The sequence below is a fragment of the Crocuta crocuta genome, unplaced genomic scaffold (genome assembly GCF_008692635.1).
Source record: "Crocuta crocuta isolate KB4526 unplaced genomic scaffold, BGI_CrCroc_1.0 scaffold619, whole genome shotgun sequence".
Classification (NCBI taxonomy): domain Eukaryota; kingdom Metazoa; phylum Chordata; class Mammalia; order Carnivora; family Hyaenidae; genus Crocuta; species Crocuta crocuta.
This window is the reverse complement of record NW_027533395.1, coordinates 1,846,867-1,864,238: the sequence shown is the minus strand read 5'-3', so window position 1 is coordinate 1,864,238 and position 17,372 is coordinate 1,846,867. Positions and strand designations below refer to the sequence as shown.

At 48.9% G+C, this 17,372-nt stretch overlaps 1 protein-coding gene across 2 annotated transcripts in view; it reads left to right on the top strand.

Annotated features, from left to right (window-relative positions):
- The window catches only part of ACTR1A (actin related protein 1A), a 17,525-nt gene extending 589 nt beyond the window's left edge, over positions 1-16,936 (top strand). The window contains exons 1-11 of one of the 2 annotated variants that reach the window (XM_077748342.1): positions 5,714-5,767; positions 8,099-8,163; positions 8,662-8,737; positions 9,485-9,610; positions 10,497-10,621; positions 12,524-12,740; positions 13,483-13,575; positions 13,947-14,121; positions 14,223-14,284; positions 14,934-14,974; positions 15,147-16,936. In XM_077748342.1, coding sequence (XP_077604468.1) covers positions 5,738-5,767; positions 8,099-8,163; positions 8,662-8,737; positions 9,485-9,610; positions 10,497-10,621; positions 12,524-12,740; positions 13,483-13,575; positions 13,947-14,121; positions 14,223-14,284; positions 14,934-14,974; positions 15,147-15,249 — 1,113 coding nt within the window. In that variant the 5' untranslated portion in view covers positions 5,714-5,737 and the 3' untranslated portion in view covers positions 15,250-16,936. Of the gene's footprint in view, positions 1-5,713; positions 5,768-8,098; positions 8,164-8,661; positions 8,738-9,484; positions 9,611-10,496; positions 10,622-12,523; positions 12,741-13,482; positions 13,576-13,946; positions 14,122-14,222; positions 14,285-14,933; positions 14,975-15,146 lie in introns of those variants that run through there. The other variant, XM_077748341.1, reaches the window with a different exon arrangement.
- The last annotated feature ends 436 nt before the right edge of the window (positions 16,937-17,372 follow it).

The window sequence follows — 17,372 nt, the reverse complement described above, 5'->3', positions numbered from 1 at the left end:
CCGCCATAGTAGTTCCTCTCTCTAAGGGGCGGGCGGGTGCGCGAGGGCTGTGGGGATTGGCTTCGGGAACTCAGCGGAGGGGCCTGAAGGGCCAGGGCCCGCCCCCGCGTGGGGAAGGGCTAAGTTTCCTTCGGTCCCCAGCAGGGCGGGCGACTTGGCGGTGTATATGGGTGGGGCTCGGGAATCTGGTGCCGGAAATGGTCAAAGGATTGCAGTAATTTCTGCGATTATAAATTATAATGTTAATAAAGGACCAGAAGAAAAGAAAGTGAACAGGCAAGCAGGGAGGTACTGTCCTTTTCGGAATGTGGGGGAAAAAATTACTAAACGTATTTGCCAGGTGCTCTAGCACATACAGGGGGCTTTCACATACATTTGAATTGGAAAATTGGGTGCATAGTTAGGCAGGAAGTTTGATCCTCGTTTTACGAATGGAAAAAAAACAACAACCCTGAAGCATGAAGTAGAGTGAACCCAAGGTCGCACAGTAAAGGTGACCTAAAACCGGTGCTTTATCTGCTCTTCCTCTTGCTAGTAGCCGTCGTTTATGCCTCAATAGTGACCAATGGAAAGAATCCAAACACTGCTTTTATTTTCGGCGGAGGGTGATTGTTGTAAAACAACTCAGTTTCTGCCTTCCACTTCCAAAGCCTTCGTCCCGTCGAGATTGGTTGGTACCTTCTGCGCCCCTTCTAGGTCTCTCTATGGAGGCAAAACTGTCAGTTCTATCTGTTCTAAGCTATCAGATTCATTATGCTGATCCAGCCCTTGAGACCTTAGGCATATTAAAAAGGTGCTTTTGTTTGCGTCATCTCGTTTAAGCGTCAGCTCTAGCAGGTGGATAGGAATTACTGTCCCCCGTTTATGCAGAAAAGTGAACCTTAGAGAGGTTAAATAACAGTATTCAAGCCACCTGTCTTTTTTTTTTTTTTTTTACATTTATTTATTTTTGAGAGAGTGAGACAGAGCGTGAGCGGGGTAGGGGCAGAGAGAGAAGGAGACACAGAATCCGAAGCAGGCTCCAGGCTCTGAGCAAGCGGTCAGCTCAGCACAGAGCCTGACCCCGGGCTGGAACCCACGAACTTNTAAAAAAAAGAAGTTGAGGTTGGGCTCCAAGTTCTTCACTTTGGGGGAGGGGGGTTCTCTCTCACTAGACTGTTAAATGCTTGGAAGAAAAGATGGTATTCCTTCATTTGTTTTTTACTCTACCCTTCCCACCTTCCTCCATACACAGCACCTAGGGCCTAGCACCACTGTGTGCTCAGTAAATGTTTTTTTGTTGTTGTTGTTGGATTGATGGGTGGGTGGATGAGTGACCAAATATCACAGTAACAAAGATGCCCCTAAATAAAGATTGAGGTGGGGAGAGAAACCTAGTCAGTTGCTGCAGAGGGCTGAGTAGGGCTCCCTGTTAATTGCTTTTCAGAAAACACTGTTTCTATCTTCAGCGAGTTTATGGGTATTTCATCTACCTTTTTCTTAATTTTAAAAAGAAAAAATAGAAATGAGCAATTTCCTGTTTTCATCAGCAGTGCAGAAGGAGCAGTCTGTCATTGGATCCTTTGATTCTGGAATTGTTGAGCAGGAGTTCCATCTCCAGCCATTTTCTTTAATGTCACTTAAGCAAATGCTTTTTAGTTTCTCCTTTCTCTTTCTCCATAGTATATTTGAAATGCACCGAGGCAGTGGTGCATTTTGAGTTTTAAGGTTGATTTGTCTATTTTCTCTAGTATGCCAATAATAATGCCAAAAATTGAAGTAGGAGAAATTTTCCCACATTAAAAAAAATTTTTTGTGTTTAATAAAATAAACTTTAATGTTTATTTAGTTGCGAGAGAGCACGAGTTGGGGAGGGGCAGAGAGAGAGGGAAACAGAATCAGAAGCAGGCTCCAGATTCTGAGCTGTCAGCACAGAGCCCAATATGGGGCCTGAACCCACGACCTGTGAGATCATGACCTGAGCTGAAGTCAGTGACTCAAACCACCTGAGCCACCCAGGTGCCCCTCTTCCACATTGTTAGGTCTGGGACCTCAGATAGTTCTTGCTGTTTGACATTTAGAGAGCTTTGTTTTGTTTCCAAGCGAAAGATGGTTAGGAAAAATAATTTGAAATGTTTGAGCCAACTTTATGAGAATGATGTGTATCTAGCAGATTTAACTGCTCCATTGCTTAACACATTGCTACAATTTTATTTCTAGGCTACAGAGTGTGTAGTTAAAAGAAAGGAGAACAAAGAACAGGAGAAAGACGAAAGAGCCTCATTATCATTTCATAACCTTTCTCAGTCTTAAAATAATCGTTGACCACTCCTTTCTACCTATTCTGGCACCAAACCAATTCATCAGAATTTAATGAGGAAAATGGAAGAAAAAAACTAAACACAAGTCATTCTTCCCAAAGGTATGTAGCAGATAGTAATTCCAGAGGAGGGCAGCTCCCAGGCCACATTTTGAGGACTTATTTTCCGGCTTTCTTCTTTTTATTATAGAAAATGTCAAACAGAAACAAAAGGAGAGGAATATATAACAAACATCCACATATTCACCTCGTTGTAACAGTTATCAACTCTTGGCTAATCTTTATTCCCACCTACTTCCCTCTCCCATACTTTTTTTAAAAACTTTTTTTTAATTAATTTTTTTAAGTAAGCTCTATGCCCACTGTGGGGCTTACTTAAACTTACAACCCTGAAATCAAAAGCCACATGCTCTATGCACTGAGCCAGTCAGGCGACCTCTCCCACAGTCTTTTAAAGACATAATCAGCATACTATTATCAAACCTGACAAAATTAATAATTCCTCAATATCATCAAACGTTCTGTCAACATTCAAATTTTTCTGATGGTCTCAATTTTATTATTTATTTTTTTACAGTTTGTCATCAGCTCTTGTGTGCTGATTCACTTAAAGTTAAGAAACACTAGAGTTAGCTAAGGAACTCACTCTATTTACTTTACACTGTCACTTGCGATGTGATATTGAGCCTGTTGGTTGTACAACAGCAAGAATCTACCCCTAGTTTGTTGGAAAGGCTGAAGAAGAGATGACTTACAGAGACAGCTCCCTGTTCAATTATGTGTATTTCGACAGCCAAGGATGTGCTTCACACCTAAACAAACGCTCTGAGGGTAAAAAAGAAACCAGGTACCATGTGGAAGGAGATATATCATAACTTAGTTTCTGGGAATGCCTTGAATAGGAGTGTCAAACTCAGTGCTTGAAGAGACCAAGCAGGAATATAAAAAGAGGGAGGCAGAAGATAGCTTAAAGAAGGCTTGAGGACTCCGAAAGGGCTCTGAGCATGCCTAACCAAAGGGCCAATTGCTTTTCATTTCCAACCAGTTGCCCCTATGCAGGAACGCAGGCCCAGTATTGCCAGATCTTCTGATGTTTCAAGATAAATCAGAAACATCAAATTTTATATGCAATCTCTCATTTTTAAGTGTTGGAAGTTAACATAAAAGTAATTTGTGGTCTGCAGAGATGGTAAGTAGATTAGTGGTTCCCTAGGACTGGTTGGCGGGAGAGGGCAGGTAAGATGGAGAGTGTCTGGTAATGGGTACAGGTTCTGGGATGATGACGAAGTTCCAAAATAAGATTGTGCTGATGATTATACTACTCTGTGAATATACTATGAACCACTGGGTTATATACCTTAAGTGGGTAAATTATATGGTAGTGAATTTTATCTCAATGAAGTTGTTTTTCAAAAAGTACTATGTGGGCCAAAAAAAACCATGTCTTTATGCCAAAATGAGCCACCAGTGTCCTAGACCTTGAGGCTCCACCTCCCAGCATCCTTTTTCCACCTGTAAAATGGGAGACAGCTAGCCTCTTTGCCAGCATGTCAAGAATAATCAGGAGGGGCACCTGGGTGGTTCAGTTGGTTAAGCGTCTGACTTCAGCTCAGGTCATGATCTCACAGTTCGTGGGTTCGAACCCTGCATCAGGTTCTGTGCAGGCAGCTCAGAGCCTGGAGCCTGTTTCAGATTCTGTCTGTCTGTCTGTCTGTCTCTCTCTCTCTCTCTCTCTGCCCCTCCCCCGCTCATGCTCTGTCTCTCTCTCTTTCAAAAATAAAGAAAAACTATTTTAAAAAATTAAAAAAAGAAGAAGAAGAATCAGGAGTGCTTAGGCTAATTGTTGCCCAAGCCACAGGCCCATAGTTAGCACGTACTGGGAAAGCCTTGCTGAGGGATTTGCTATTTGTGTGCCTGCGTCAGAAAGAGAATGGTCATCCGTGGCTGGCTGTAGACTTGAGTCCTCAAAAATCAAATATTTATTATGGAACTACTTTTTCAAGAAGCCTCTGCAAGGCATTTGTTTACTTGGCTTTGCCATAGTGAGTAACAGAGTGGCAGCTCGTTTGCCAGGTACGGGGTTCCTGGTTAACAAATACTATTAAAGAAAGTGACAGGACCTTTTTTATACTCTCTGGTGTGAACAGAATAGAAGCAGCTCAGCCACCGCCTCCATCCCCACTCATTCTTTCCCCAGCTGCTGGCCTAGCTGGCCAGCTCGTGAGACTGCAGGGACAAGCTGGGTCTGGTTCGCCCTTGTGCATCATTCCCAGTGCTGTCTCCACCTTTCCTGCGCCACCTCTGCCTGGGGCTCCAGGCATTCCAGCTGCTTGTTCAGGTTCCATATTTTAGGCTTCATCTGCCAGGCGTTTGAGCTGGGATTTAATTTTAGGCAGCCAGCATCTATTTGAGTATGCTCAAATGCCAGATACTGCTGATATAGAAAGTCTCTGAGCTTAAGGAACTTGGGCTGAAAACAGACAAAAACCATAACTCAACCATATGAAACCATAAACTCAAACAGAAGGCAGAAGAGAGGGGTGCTTGGGTGGCTGAGTTGAGTAAGCGTCCAACTCTCAATTTCGGCTCAGGTCATGAGCTCACACATTCATGAGATCAAGCCCTATGTCTGGCTCTGCGCTGACAGCCCAGAGCCTGCTAGGGAGTCTCTCTCCCCCTCCCTACTGGTGCGCTTGCACTTGCACGCTCTCTCTCTCACTCTCGCTGTCTCTCTCTCTCTCTCAAAATAAACATTAAATAAAAATAAATATTAAAAAAACAAAGCAGGGGCGCCTGGGTGGCTTAGTCGGTTAAGCGTCCGACTTTCGCTTGGGTCATGATCTCGCGGTTCGTGGGTTCGAGCCCCGCGTCGGGCTCTGTGCTGACTGCCAGCTCGGAGCCTGGAGCCTGTTTCGGAGTCTGTGTCTCCCTCTCTCTCTGACCCTCCCCTGTTCACACTGTCTCTCTCTATCCTAGAAATAAAATAAAAATATTAAAAAAAAAAAAAAGCAGAAGGAAATGCAGACTACCTTATGCTACAGGTACTGGCGATTTTGTGAAATAATAGTAAGAGAATAAGAATTCCAAGGGGATTATTCTTCATGAGGAAGACAATGATATTTGTACTGGTTCTTTATACTATCTTGCTGGGAGGGACAGAGAATGAGAAATGTACCTAACATCTTCATTTGCCTTAATTTACTCAGACTCTAGTCTGATTTTGCTAGTAAATTCAAAATTAAATATGCAGGAAAATCGTCTCTTCAAAATGTCTAGTCTGAGATGCAGGTCTCATCTTTACTTTTCTTGTTTTCAACCTCTGCCAGAGGTCCAATTAGTCTGTTGGCATCACCACACCCAGGTGAAGGCGGTGAACAATTACTGGAAGTCTGAGCCAATAAGTTCCCGGAGTTCTGTTCGGCGCTGGGTGCACTACCCATGCCACTGTCCCGGAGCCCGCGGGCTGCGGTACGACGGCTCTCCCTCCTTCCCGGTCTCTCAGCTCAGTTTACAGCTGCACCTCTTCCACGCTCCTTGCTGCTCTGCCCAGGCCGATGAGTTTGCACATTGTCTGCTGTTTTCTCTCTTTTCTGTTGGCAGAGGTCCCTGCTGTCTTAGAGAACTGGCATTCCTGTCCTTCAGCCACTTCATCCTCCCTCTATCTTGCCAGAGTCAGGCACCAGGATGGCCTCTCTGACCGCCCCTCATACGCACTTCTATGAAAGAGCAGGGATAAGAGACAGAGAGGGAACCAGGGGTGCTGCAGGAAAGCCTTTGGTGCAAAGATCACCTTGGCTGGTTAGCACCTCCTGATGTGCTTACCGCTCGCTGTGTGCGTTTTAGAACTGTCACTCCCCGCCCCTGGAGAAGAGGTCACCAGGCAGCAGGAAAAGGCTTGCCCCTGTTATGCGCGCAGCGGCAAACCGTGTTGGGGTAGAAGGGTGAGCGTATGGGGTGTAGCGGTGCAAGAGTTAAGAAGGAAGAAGACAGGCTATATTTGCAAGTAGTATCAAGCTTTGACCTCTGTCCTGCACAGAGTTGGTATCTGTATCTAGAGTCACCGTTTACTTTGGTCGGGCCCCACGTGGTACCAGAGATGTTGGTGGGCAAGTCACTCTCTTCGGGCACCGCCCCACCCGACTTACCAAGTATGGGAGCAGCGGGATTGTAACGTTGGGTCTCCTTGCAGCTGGTGCTCTCGAACTTCCCTGCTCTTTACCATCAGGAGACCAGTGAGTAAAACAAAGCACAGTTAAAACAAAAAACAAAAAGCAACCACAGTCCCCCCAACAGAACATAGAGGTTTGCCCTGCAGTGAGAACCAGACAGCCCGTGCGCCACCCGAGGCAGCTGCAAGCGTGGCAGTGTTCATGGTGGTGTCAGTCCTAGAGCCCTTGGAGGGCAGGGGGAGTTCAGGCCCCAGCTGGGAAGGCAGGTTAACAGCATCCCACGGTGGTTTAACAGAATCGCGCATTCTGCCCACTGTGGTTATGTTCCTGAACTTGGCTGCTCTGATGCTTCTAGGTACTTTTCTCTTCTCTCCTCAGGTTTTCTCTTTTTCTTCTCTTTATTAATAGTATTTCTTTTAATGTTTGTTTATTTTTGAGAGAGAGTGAGCATGCATGTGGGGGAGGGGCAGAGAGAGAGAGGGGACTGAGGCTCTGAAGCAGGCTCCACGCTGACAGTTGAGAACCTGATGTGGGGGTCGAAATCATGAACTGCAAGATCATGACCTGAGCCAAAGCTGGACGCTTAACCAATTGAGCCACCCAGGGTCTCCAATATTATTATTATTATTTTTTAAAGGAATCATTTTTTTTTAAGTTTTTTTATAGTTTATTTATTTTTGAGACAGAGAGAGACAGAGCATGAGTGAAGGAGGGGCAGAGAGAGAGGGAGACACAGAATCCGAAACAGGCTCCAGGCTCAGAGCTGTCAGCGCAGAGCCCGATGCGGGGCTCGAACCCACTAACCGTGAGATCTGACCTGAGCCGAAGTCGGATGCTAACCAACTGAGCCACCCAGGCGCCCCTCCAATATATATATATTTTTAATATTTTTTATTTATTTCTAGGAGAGAGAGAGAGACCACATGAGCAGGGGAGGGTCAGAGAGAGAGAGGGAGACACAGACTCTGAAATAGGCTCCAGGCTCTGAGCTGGCAGTCAGCACAGAGCCCGACACGGGGCTCAAACCACGAACCGCGAGATCATGACCTAAGCGAAAGTTGGACGCTCAACTGACTAAGCCACCCAGGCGCCCCTCCAATATTATTTTTAATTCCAGAAGTAAAGCGTGTTCAGTGTAGATAAGTCAGAATACAGAACAAAATCAACTAATACTTTGAGGGTGCAGTGAAATCTCCTCCCCATCTCCAGTCCCCACTTCCCTCCCAGTGACACATGTTCTCTCTACAGGTGCTCATACAGATGGAGATGCTGTGCACAGATAGAAGGTCTCTGTCTAAAATGGAACCAGAGGCGCCTGGGTGGCTCAGTCAGTTGAGCAAACTACTCTTGATTTCGGCTTAGGTCATGATCTCACAGTTTTATGAGTTCGAGCCCCATGTCAGGCTCTGTGCTGACAGTGTAGGGCCTGCTTGGGATCCTTTCTCTCCCTCTCTGCCCCTCTCTCTCCCTCTCTCTCTTTCTTTCTCTCTCAAAAAACAAAAAAACTTTCAATAGATAAATAGATAATAAATTTTTAAAAATGGAACCATATTATACACATTGTAAGATATATATCTCCTCTTGTTTTTGTCATACTCCTGACTTTTCTTTCTCTCTCCTCTCTCCTCAGGGATCCGGTGTGATTAAAGCTGGTTTTGCTGGTGATCAGATTCCCAAATATTGCTTTCCAAACTAGTAAGTAATTCTGTACCTTAGTCAGAAGCTTGATAGGCATGTGGGGCCTGGCCGGCTCCATTGGTGGAGCATGCAACCCTTTGATCTTAGGGTTGTGGGTTTGAGCCCCACGTTGTTGTAGAAAATACTTTAAAAAGTAAAATCTTAAAAAAAAAAAAAAGAAAACAAAACAAAAAGCAGTAGCACCTTGGAAGGCTTGTCAGCTTTGTTGCGGGGTCAGCCCTCTACCTTTGAGAGTGAAGGGATCTCTCGTTTGGGTCAGAAACATGAAATAACATACAAATAACTTAAAATAATACATGTTCACTGCGGAAATTGCAGGAAGTGCAGAAAAGTAGAAAAAAGAAAATCAAAATCAACTATAACCTCACTCCTAAGAGATAAACATGGTAGAACTGAGTCCAACTCTTCCTGTCTGCGCTCGCACCTCTGTACATCCTTCCTGTGTTATATCATAAAAGGAAAAGTGATGGTTGGTCCTTCTGATCTCTTTCGTAGTGTGGGCAGACCCAAACATGTCCGTGTCATGGCCGGAGCCCTGGAAGGTGACATCTTCATTGGCCCCAAAGCCGAGGTAATTCCCAGTCCTACTGTAGAAGCCTCAAACCAGCAGAGGACCTTCATCGTTCCCAACCAGGGCAGTACCCCCGCAGCAGGACAGCCATGCGTAAAAGGAGCAGTGTCCTCTTAAATCTTAGGTCCTCTCATCCTAGGTCTAGTTGGTTCTTGTCTCCCAGGAGCAGCCTCTGGTTTTGGAGAGGAAATATCTAGAACCCCACTTTGGGAAACAGAAACTAGTCTAGAAAATAGGCTTTTGCTTTCCTTCTATACTCTGTCACTACCTTGCCGACAATGAGATCGGCTAGCTTGGTTCTTTTTGGCAAAAGGGATTCCGGGGGATACCCTAGCTGGTATACCCTGGGAATGAGTCCATTAGCACAGCTTGGCAGAGCCCTGGGGCAGCCTCTAGATGCAGAACAACAGAATCATTGTTGCCAACCTGCACTGCAAGTGCTGATGTCCAGAGGTGGGAGCCAGGAGATTGTGTCCTGGGACCAGACGGTGAGAAGGGTGTCTCCTGTCACCCATCAGAAGGGCACTGAGGGCCCGTGGAAATAGGGAAGCCCTCTGCTTTGCCAGCTAATCAGGCAGTGAGAACAGTTTACAGCATACAGTTTAGAGACTTGGCAAATGGGGGCCTGCCTTTAGCCCTGGCTAAGGACTGTGGGCTGGGGGCTCCCATTGCTGGAAGAGTGGGGCCCCACTGGGTCACCTGGTGGAGAGACCGGCGGCTGCTGTAAGTCCTGCTCTCCGCCCCCAGGAACACCGAGGGCTGCTCTCCATCCGCTACCCAATGGAGCACGGCATCGTCAAGGACTGGAACGACATGGAGCGCATCTGGCAGTATGTCTATTCTAAGGACCAATTGCAGACTTTCTCAGAGGAGGTGAGGGTCCTGTGAGCAGGGCACCCCTGCACAGTGTGCAGAGCTGGGTAGAGCCACTACCCCAGAGAGGAGGAGGGGGAGACAGGGCAACTGCTGGGAGCGTTTGAGTCTTGCCGTGGCCCCAGGCCATGTGCTCTTCATTCGAGTTTGCATGCAGTCTTCACACCAGTCCTGTGAGATACAGGTAGTGTTCTCTCCATTCTGCAAACAAGGGAACAGAAAAAAAGTTCAGAGAAGCCAAGTAGTCTTTCCAAGATCACCTAAGGAATAAAGCAGTAGAGCTAACATTCAAACCCATGTCTTTCAGAGTTCAGAGTTCATACTCTAACTTCTAAAGAAGTAATTCCCAACCCAGGAAAATGAAGTTGTGTACTAGACATCAGAATTGCCAGCGGAGGGACATATTCCGTTTAAAAATACATTCAATATTTAAATGTNAGCACAGAGCCTGACGCGGGGCTCGAACCCACGAACCGCGAAATCATGACCTAAGCGAAAGTCGGACGCTTAACCGACTAAGCCACCTAGGCGCCCCTTAAACAATTATTTTTATAATAATTCCAAATTCAGAGTTTAGCAAAATCTTCTGGGTAATTGGAGCTACACAGTAAATCTGGGGGCCTGTGTAAGAATTTTAGAGGTAGGGAGGGGAGGAAGGAGACAGAGGCAAGGATACAATGAGACTTCGAAGCGAGCGAGAATTTGGAAGGTTGAAAAACTGGCTTACCCTGGGGTAGGTGGCAGCCCCAGCTTCCCGTTTGGGGAGGGAGGCTCACAGAGTTGCCCTGGGCTCTCGTGCATACCTCACAGGGGGCCCCTGCCCTGCTGCTCATGAGAGCTAGAGATCTCACCTGGCCCTGATTGCCGTCTGGGCATCTTTCACCAGCATCCTGTGCTCCTGACGGAGGCACCTCTAAACCCACGGAAAAACCGCGAACGAGCTGCTGAAGTTTTCTTCGAGACCTTCAATGTGCCAGCCCTTTTCATCTCCATGCAAGCTGTGCTCAGCCTGTGAGTAGCAAGCAGTCTGGCCCGCTGTCCCAGCCTCTTGCGGGCAGAAGGGAGGCTGCCTCTCCTTGGGATAGGAAAGCGAGTATTGAGGGGCTCCTGGGTGGCTCAGTCGGTTAAGCGTCCAACTTCAGCTCAGGTCATGATCTCACAGATCGTGGGTTCGAGCCCCGCGTTTGGCTCTGTGCTGACAACTCAGAGCCTGGAGCCTATTTCAGATTGTGTCTCCCTCTCTCTCTTCCCCTCCCTTGCTCATGCTCTGTCTCTCTCGCCTCTCAACAAAAATAAATGTTAAAAAAAATTTTTTTTTTTAAAGGAAAGGGGGCATTGAGATCTTCTCCCAGTCTTACTTCTCTTATTGTCTCAGCGGTTTGGCACCCAAGGCTCTCTGCTGTGCCTGCTGGGAAGGCCACAAGCTGCTACAGCTCTTCGTAAAGGCCCCTGTAACCTACTCCAATATTTATCCGGTGCCGTGTGTGCCAGACACTGTGCCAGGCTGGTGATAGAGTCGGGATAAAAACACCACCATGGTCCTCATATCCCTGTCATCCCTGTCCTGCGCCCAGCCTGCCTCACACTAGGGTTAGGTCTAGGGCTGAGATTATGCACTGGTAAGCTGCAGATAGGATGTGTTTGACCCCATTAAAAAATTGTGAGCTAGCATTTTTTTAAAGTTTATTTATTTTGAGAGAAACAGAGAGTGTATGCGTGCGAGGGAAGGGGGGAGGGGGGAGAGAATCCCAAGCAGGTTCCACACCCATTGTAGAGCCCAGTGCAGGGCTTGATTTCACAAACCATGAGACCATGACCTGAGCTGAAATCAAGAGTCAGACACTTCACCAACTGAGGCACTCGCCCCAAGCCAGCATTTTATTTTTTTTAATGTTTTATTTATTTATGAGAGGGAGAGAGTGTGAGCAGGGGAGGGTCAGAGAGAGAAGATACAGAATCTGAAACAGGCTCCAGGCTCTGAGCTAGCCGACAGCACAGAGCCCGAGGCGGGGCTCGAACCCACCAACCGTGAGATCATGACCTGAGCCGAAGTCAGACGCTTAACTGACTGAGCCACCCAGGTGCCCCCCAAGCCAGCATTTTAAAATTGGGAGATTTCCAGGGTATCTGGCTGGCTCAGTCAGTAGAACATGCAACTCTTGATCTCAGGGTCATGAGTGCAAGCCCTACACTGGGCATGCAGCTTACTTTAAAAAAGTGGGGGTGGGGCGGGGGGATTAGATTTCCTATCAAAATCCAAATTTGTGGGAAGATCTGGCAATGCTGGGCATGTATTCCTGTAGGACAAAAATCAGCTAGAGCTCAAATAGCCACTGGCTTGTTAGGTAGTTTGCAAGTTTGACTTCGCTGCAGCCTGCTCTATTCCCTGTCCTCCCAACACCAGGCAGCGTCAGTTGCTGCTTATCAAACATCACCAGTTTTTCCCCTTCGTATCACAGAGATAAATGTCTATACCCTTGTCTTTACCATAAGAGAAAGAAAACAAAACAAAAAACAAAATTACAGACCTAGGAAGCCATGTGAGAAAAAAGCGAGTTTTTTGTGGAGGCGAAAATCTTCTTATAGTAGGCACTTAAGTTTTTTCCTCCTGTCTGGAAAGTAAAAACTGTCCCTGGGCGGGGACCCTCTAGTGGTTAAAGGCTAGTCTGTCTCCTGAGATTGGAAGGCCTCTTCTTCTGGAGCAGGGGAGGGGCTGAGAGAGGCTGAGCTCCTTTCACTCAGGTTTTTCAGGCTTGCTTATGCTTGGACTTAGTACTGTGGCCAGTCTGAGGCCCCTAGAGGAAAGCAGGCCGCAGCTTAGTTTAGCTGACTCTGAACTCTAAAAAAAAAAAGCAAGTGTTTTCCCAGAGTGAGGAGGCAGGGGTTAGTGATGATGTGTTCCCTGTGCTTCAGTTATGCCACAGGCAGAACCACAGGTGTGGTGCTGGATTCTGGGGATGGCGTCACACATGCCGTGCCCATTTATGAGGGCTTTGCCATGCCCCACTCAATCATGCGCATCGACATCGCTGGCCGAGATGTCTCTCGCTTCCTTCGCCTCTACCTACGGAAGGAGGGCTATGATTTCCACTCATCTTCTGAGTTTGAGATTGTCAAGGCCATAAAAGAAGTGAGTGCTGCCCCATGGGTCCATTGATGGGATGGAGAATGGGAATAGGGTAGCCGGGACCTCTGTGACCTGGAGCGAAAAGAGGTCAAGCTCTTGTCTCAGGGTGGGGGAGAGGGTGTCTCTGGTCAGGCTCTGTTCTCCCCAGCCAGGCTGCCTGGCCACCCTCTTATCCCAGCTAGGCCCCCCTCACACTGACAGTCACTGTCCCCCAAGTGCTGCCATCTTGTGGGGGAAAGGGAGGTGCTGCTGTTTCTTAAAGAGCTGGGTATGGGCACCAGTATTCATTATGTCCTTATATCTTATGTACAGATGACGTATGTTCTTTTACATCTTTGAAGAAATCACAATACAGTTTTCTTTTATGTAAACCAAATCCTGCCACCCATGGCTGTAGGGAAACCTCTGAGCTGGGTAGATGGGCCCCAGAATCATGAGTAGTAACAGGAGGAAGAAGCCTGAGTCTGGACTAAAATTGGGTTGTGGTCTCAGACCAAGCTCCAGAGAGCCAGTTTCCACGCCTGCCCACAAGGAAGGTGGATCAGGTAGGAACTGTAGTGGTAGGAACTCCACTATAGGCGGACAGAGGCCTCCCTGCCCCCACTCCAGGGCAGCAGCTCCATGGACCTTTAGGGCAATCGCTGTGGAGAGGCCAATTTCTGCAGGGAGGCATCCAGCAGCCCCCAGGGCTTCGACCAGGTGAGCCTGGGTTCCCTGCCTCCCTGACTCCTGTTCGGTTCTGCAGAGAGCCTGCTACCTGTCCATAAACCCGCAGAAGGATGAGACACTAGAGACGGAGAAGGCTCAGTACTACCTGCCTGACGGCAGCACCATCGAGGTAGGTGTGGATCTCCCTTCAGTCCTCCCAGACCCTCAGAAGCTCTGAGCCCAAACAACTAGGCTGGGGTCAGATGCACCAGCCCTTTTACACCCTCTGCCTGGAGCACCGGCACTCTCTCAAGCAGCGCTGTCTCTTGCAGAGCGAGGCTGTCTACTGTAGAACGAGGCAGCAGGAACTCTGCTTCTCCTGTGTGGAGGAGGGGCAGCACCAGAGGCATTTTCCTAGGTCGGGAAGGGGTTTGGAAGAGGGTGGTTAGTGCCGTCCTCAATCACTTGGGCATAGTATAGTGTGAGCTGCCTCTTCTGTTTGCACTCCCAAAGGGACCTCAGCCCTGGTCCCAGCCTCTGAGTTTGCTCTCCACCCTGCAGATTGGTCCTTCCCGATTCCGGGCACCTGAGCTGCTCTTCAGGCCAGACCTGATCGGTGAGGAGAGTGAGGGCATCCACGAGGTGCTGGTATTTGCCATCCAGAAGTCGGACATGGACTTGCGGCGCACACTCTTCTCTAACATCGTCCTCTCGGGAGGCTCCACCCTGTTCAAAGGTTGGTCTTTGCTCCTGGCCCATCTCCAGGTAGTTTCCAGATCTTGCTGGGCCCAGAGGCCCAGAGAATTGACCTGAGATTCTCCTGTCTTGCCCATTCAGGTTTTGGTGACAGGCTACTGAGTGAAGTGAAGAAACTGGCTCCGAAAGACGTGAAGATCAGGGTAGGAGCATGGTGGGGGCTGTCTCTGGGGCTGTGCGGAACCAAGGCTCCCCTCCAAGGCTAGACAGTTCCCAGATTGCACATTGACCTTGAGGTCTGCCTGAGGGGAGAACCCATTTTCCTTCTCCTTCCCCACACCAGGGGGCAGTTCTGAGACCCTGATGTGGCCAGGTGCTAGGCTGAGGCCCCACATGTGGTCTGTCAGAGAAACTGTAGCATTGGCATACTGACCCTTGCTGCTCTCGTGACACAGTCCTTAACATCTTAGTGTTAACTAACTAACTTAACACTTAACTAACATCTTAGTGCTTGCTGAGGGGAGCAAAATGTTGGAGTGTATTTCCTACCATGGAGGCTGCTTCCCATCAGCCCCCAGCAAAGCTGGATCCCGGCCCCTGTTAACACCAGCTTTCCTGGGAGCTGTAGATTCATAGGGCTGCCGGAAATCTGCTTCTCCAGACAGGTGTAAGGCCAGCCACAGTAACCCCCCAGAGAGGCTATTGGGTCCAGTAGGGACATAACTGAAAGCCTGTTGTGTGAGACACATCCACTTCCGTGGGCACTGGGATTGGCCATAAAGACGAGCGTTGGGCGGGAAAAGGACAAGACGGATCAAAGTCTCAGATTCCTCTTTCCACCCACCCTTTCAGATATCTGCACCTCAAGAGAGACTGTATTCCACATGGATTGGGTGAGTAGTTCTCCTGGGAATAAGAGTGGAACAGGAAGCGAGGGCATCGTTACCTCTCACCACCCCATCCCTTTAAAGCAGAGCCTCATCTGCTTTGGCCCAACGGGGGCTGGCTGGCTCCATGAACACTTCCTCCTTCTCACAACGTACCTTGGGATTCCCTCCACTCCAGGGGCTCCATCCTTGCCTCCCTGGACACCTTTAAGAAGATGTGGGTCTCCAAGAAGGAATATGAGGAAGACGGTGCCCGATCTATCCACAGGAAAACCTTCTAATGTCGGGACATCATCTTCACCTCTCTCTGAAGTTAACTCCACTTTAAAACTCGCTTTCTTGAGTCGGAGTGTTTGCGAGGAACTGCCTGTGTGTGTGAGTGTGTGTGTGAGTGCGTGGGTACAAGTGTGTGCGCATATGCGAGTGCCCTGTGGCCCAGGGATCCCAGGGCCCAGAAAGGACGATGAACTACCCATGATGGTGATGGCCTGAGGCCTGGGGTTGACCACTAACTGGCCCCCAACAGGGAAGAGTGCAGGCAGAGGGCCACCTCGTCAGCTGGGCCTTTGTCTAGCTGTGTGGTACTACGTTTACTACCATAGAGAGACAGAGAGGGTAAATCCTGGGAGACCTTGCTGCTGCCCATCCAGGCTGGGCTAGCCCCACCCCGTCCCACCCACAGGGTGCCCTGAGGCCCAAGGCAGCCACTGCCTCCCTTGCTCGCCTTCTGCTCTTGATGCCAATCAATCGTGGACTGAGGACTGGGGCCAGGGTTGAGTTCTGTCTGGTTTTGTTGCAATTTGGGTTCAGGAGGCTGGAAAAGCACTCCGGGAGCTATTACTGAGACTCTGGGGTCAGGAGATGGCAGGGTGCCCTCAACCTCACCTGGGGACCAGTACCACACTGGGCATTCAAAGAGGCGGGAGCAGTGCTACTTGTGATTGATGGCAGAGTGAACACCCCAACCCTCAGCCCCTGTCCAGGGGGGTTCTTGGGAGAGTTTCAGGAGTCTGTCAGCCCCAGGCTTTTCATCCATCCTTGGGCAATGCCATCTTCAAACAGTTTTATTTATTGAAGTGTTTGTTCAGTATGGGACTGGAGAGAGGGAGCTCCTCGCCTCCTGCCCACCAGTCACCCTGTTCACACTAATGTTTACAGCACCTCGGTTTAGCATAGCGTCCAGGGCCCTGCCACTCCCTGCTAATGGTGAACTGACAGTATCCATAGGCATCAGGCCTATTTAGGATCAGAGGCTACATTCAAAGTCACTACCACCACCCTCTTTCTTTCTCTTCCTTTTTGCTCACTGACCTGGAATCAACAGGCTGGCTGCCGGTTAGATTTTCTGAAATAGGAGGTAGAATTGCTCTTTGGCAGAGGCCCCTAGCAAAGGAGGGGTACTGGGGATCCAGGCCTCTTAGGAGTAGAGAAAGAGCCGCAAGTAACCAGGTCGCCTTTTCCCATTCTAGCTGACCCAGGGGGACTAGGCTGTAGAGAAGGCCCCCACTGGGCTGATTTGTGCCATTCATAATTTCGGACTTGTCTGGTTAAGGAGGGAGGGGGCCAGACCAGAGTGCCAGGAACTAACAGGCCTAGGCTCATCTCCCCTGATCCAGTGGGGCCAGGTGCCTACCCTGGACTGGGCAGGCCTCGCAGTGTCCAAAAAGGCTCCTCAGCCCGGATGTGCAAAGCCAGGGCTAGCAGATCTTCACCGGCACCCTCACCTGTGACACCTAGATGCACCCCAGTCCCAGATTCCAGGCAGCATTCTCCCCCATGCCGTCCAACGACCAAAGGCCCTGCCAAGTATGGGCCACAGCAGCAGGTGTGTGTGAAAGCGATGTGGTGACCCGCGGACTGCAGTGTGCTTAACCAGCTCACCTCCCTTCTCTTAGCCCAAGCCTGTCCCTTGCACAAACCACATTACCTGGTGGGGCCCAGTGTATTAAATAAAGTCGTTACAATAGATTCTGGCGTCTGGGCCTCTGTCTCTGGTGCTGGGAGGGGAGAGGAGCTGCAGGCCCTGAATCTGAGGCAGAGCGCAGGCCTCGTCTGTCCTCTAGAGGGCACTGTCGTACCAGCCAGACTGCTCTCGCCCTCAGCCCAAGACCCAGCCCACAAGTAGATACAGAAGATGGTGTTCATGTCCAAACCACAGGAACTGAGGGTCCAAGCCCTGCACATACAGCACATACACAAAAACCCATGAGTGAGACCACCTCAAATGAGGGGAGCAGCTCTTGAAGTCAGAGGCTCTTAAAGCTTCCACATGGGTGAGAAGCTCAGGAACTTATTAAAATGTAGTTCCTAGGGCCTACACTTAGATATTCTGACTAATCAGTCCTCCATTTTAAACCTGTATACTTTGGGGGGGTGGGTAGCGGGGGAACACTAACCTATATGA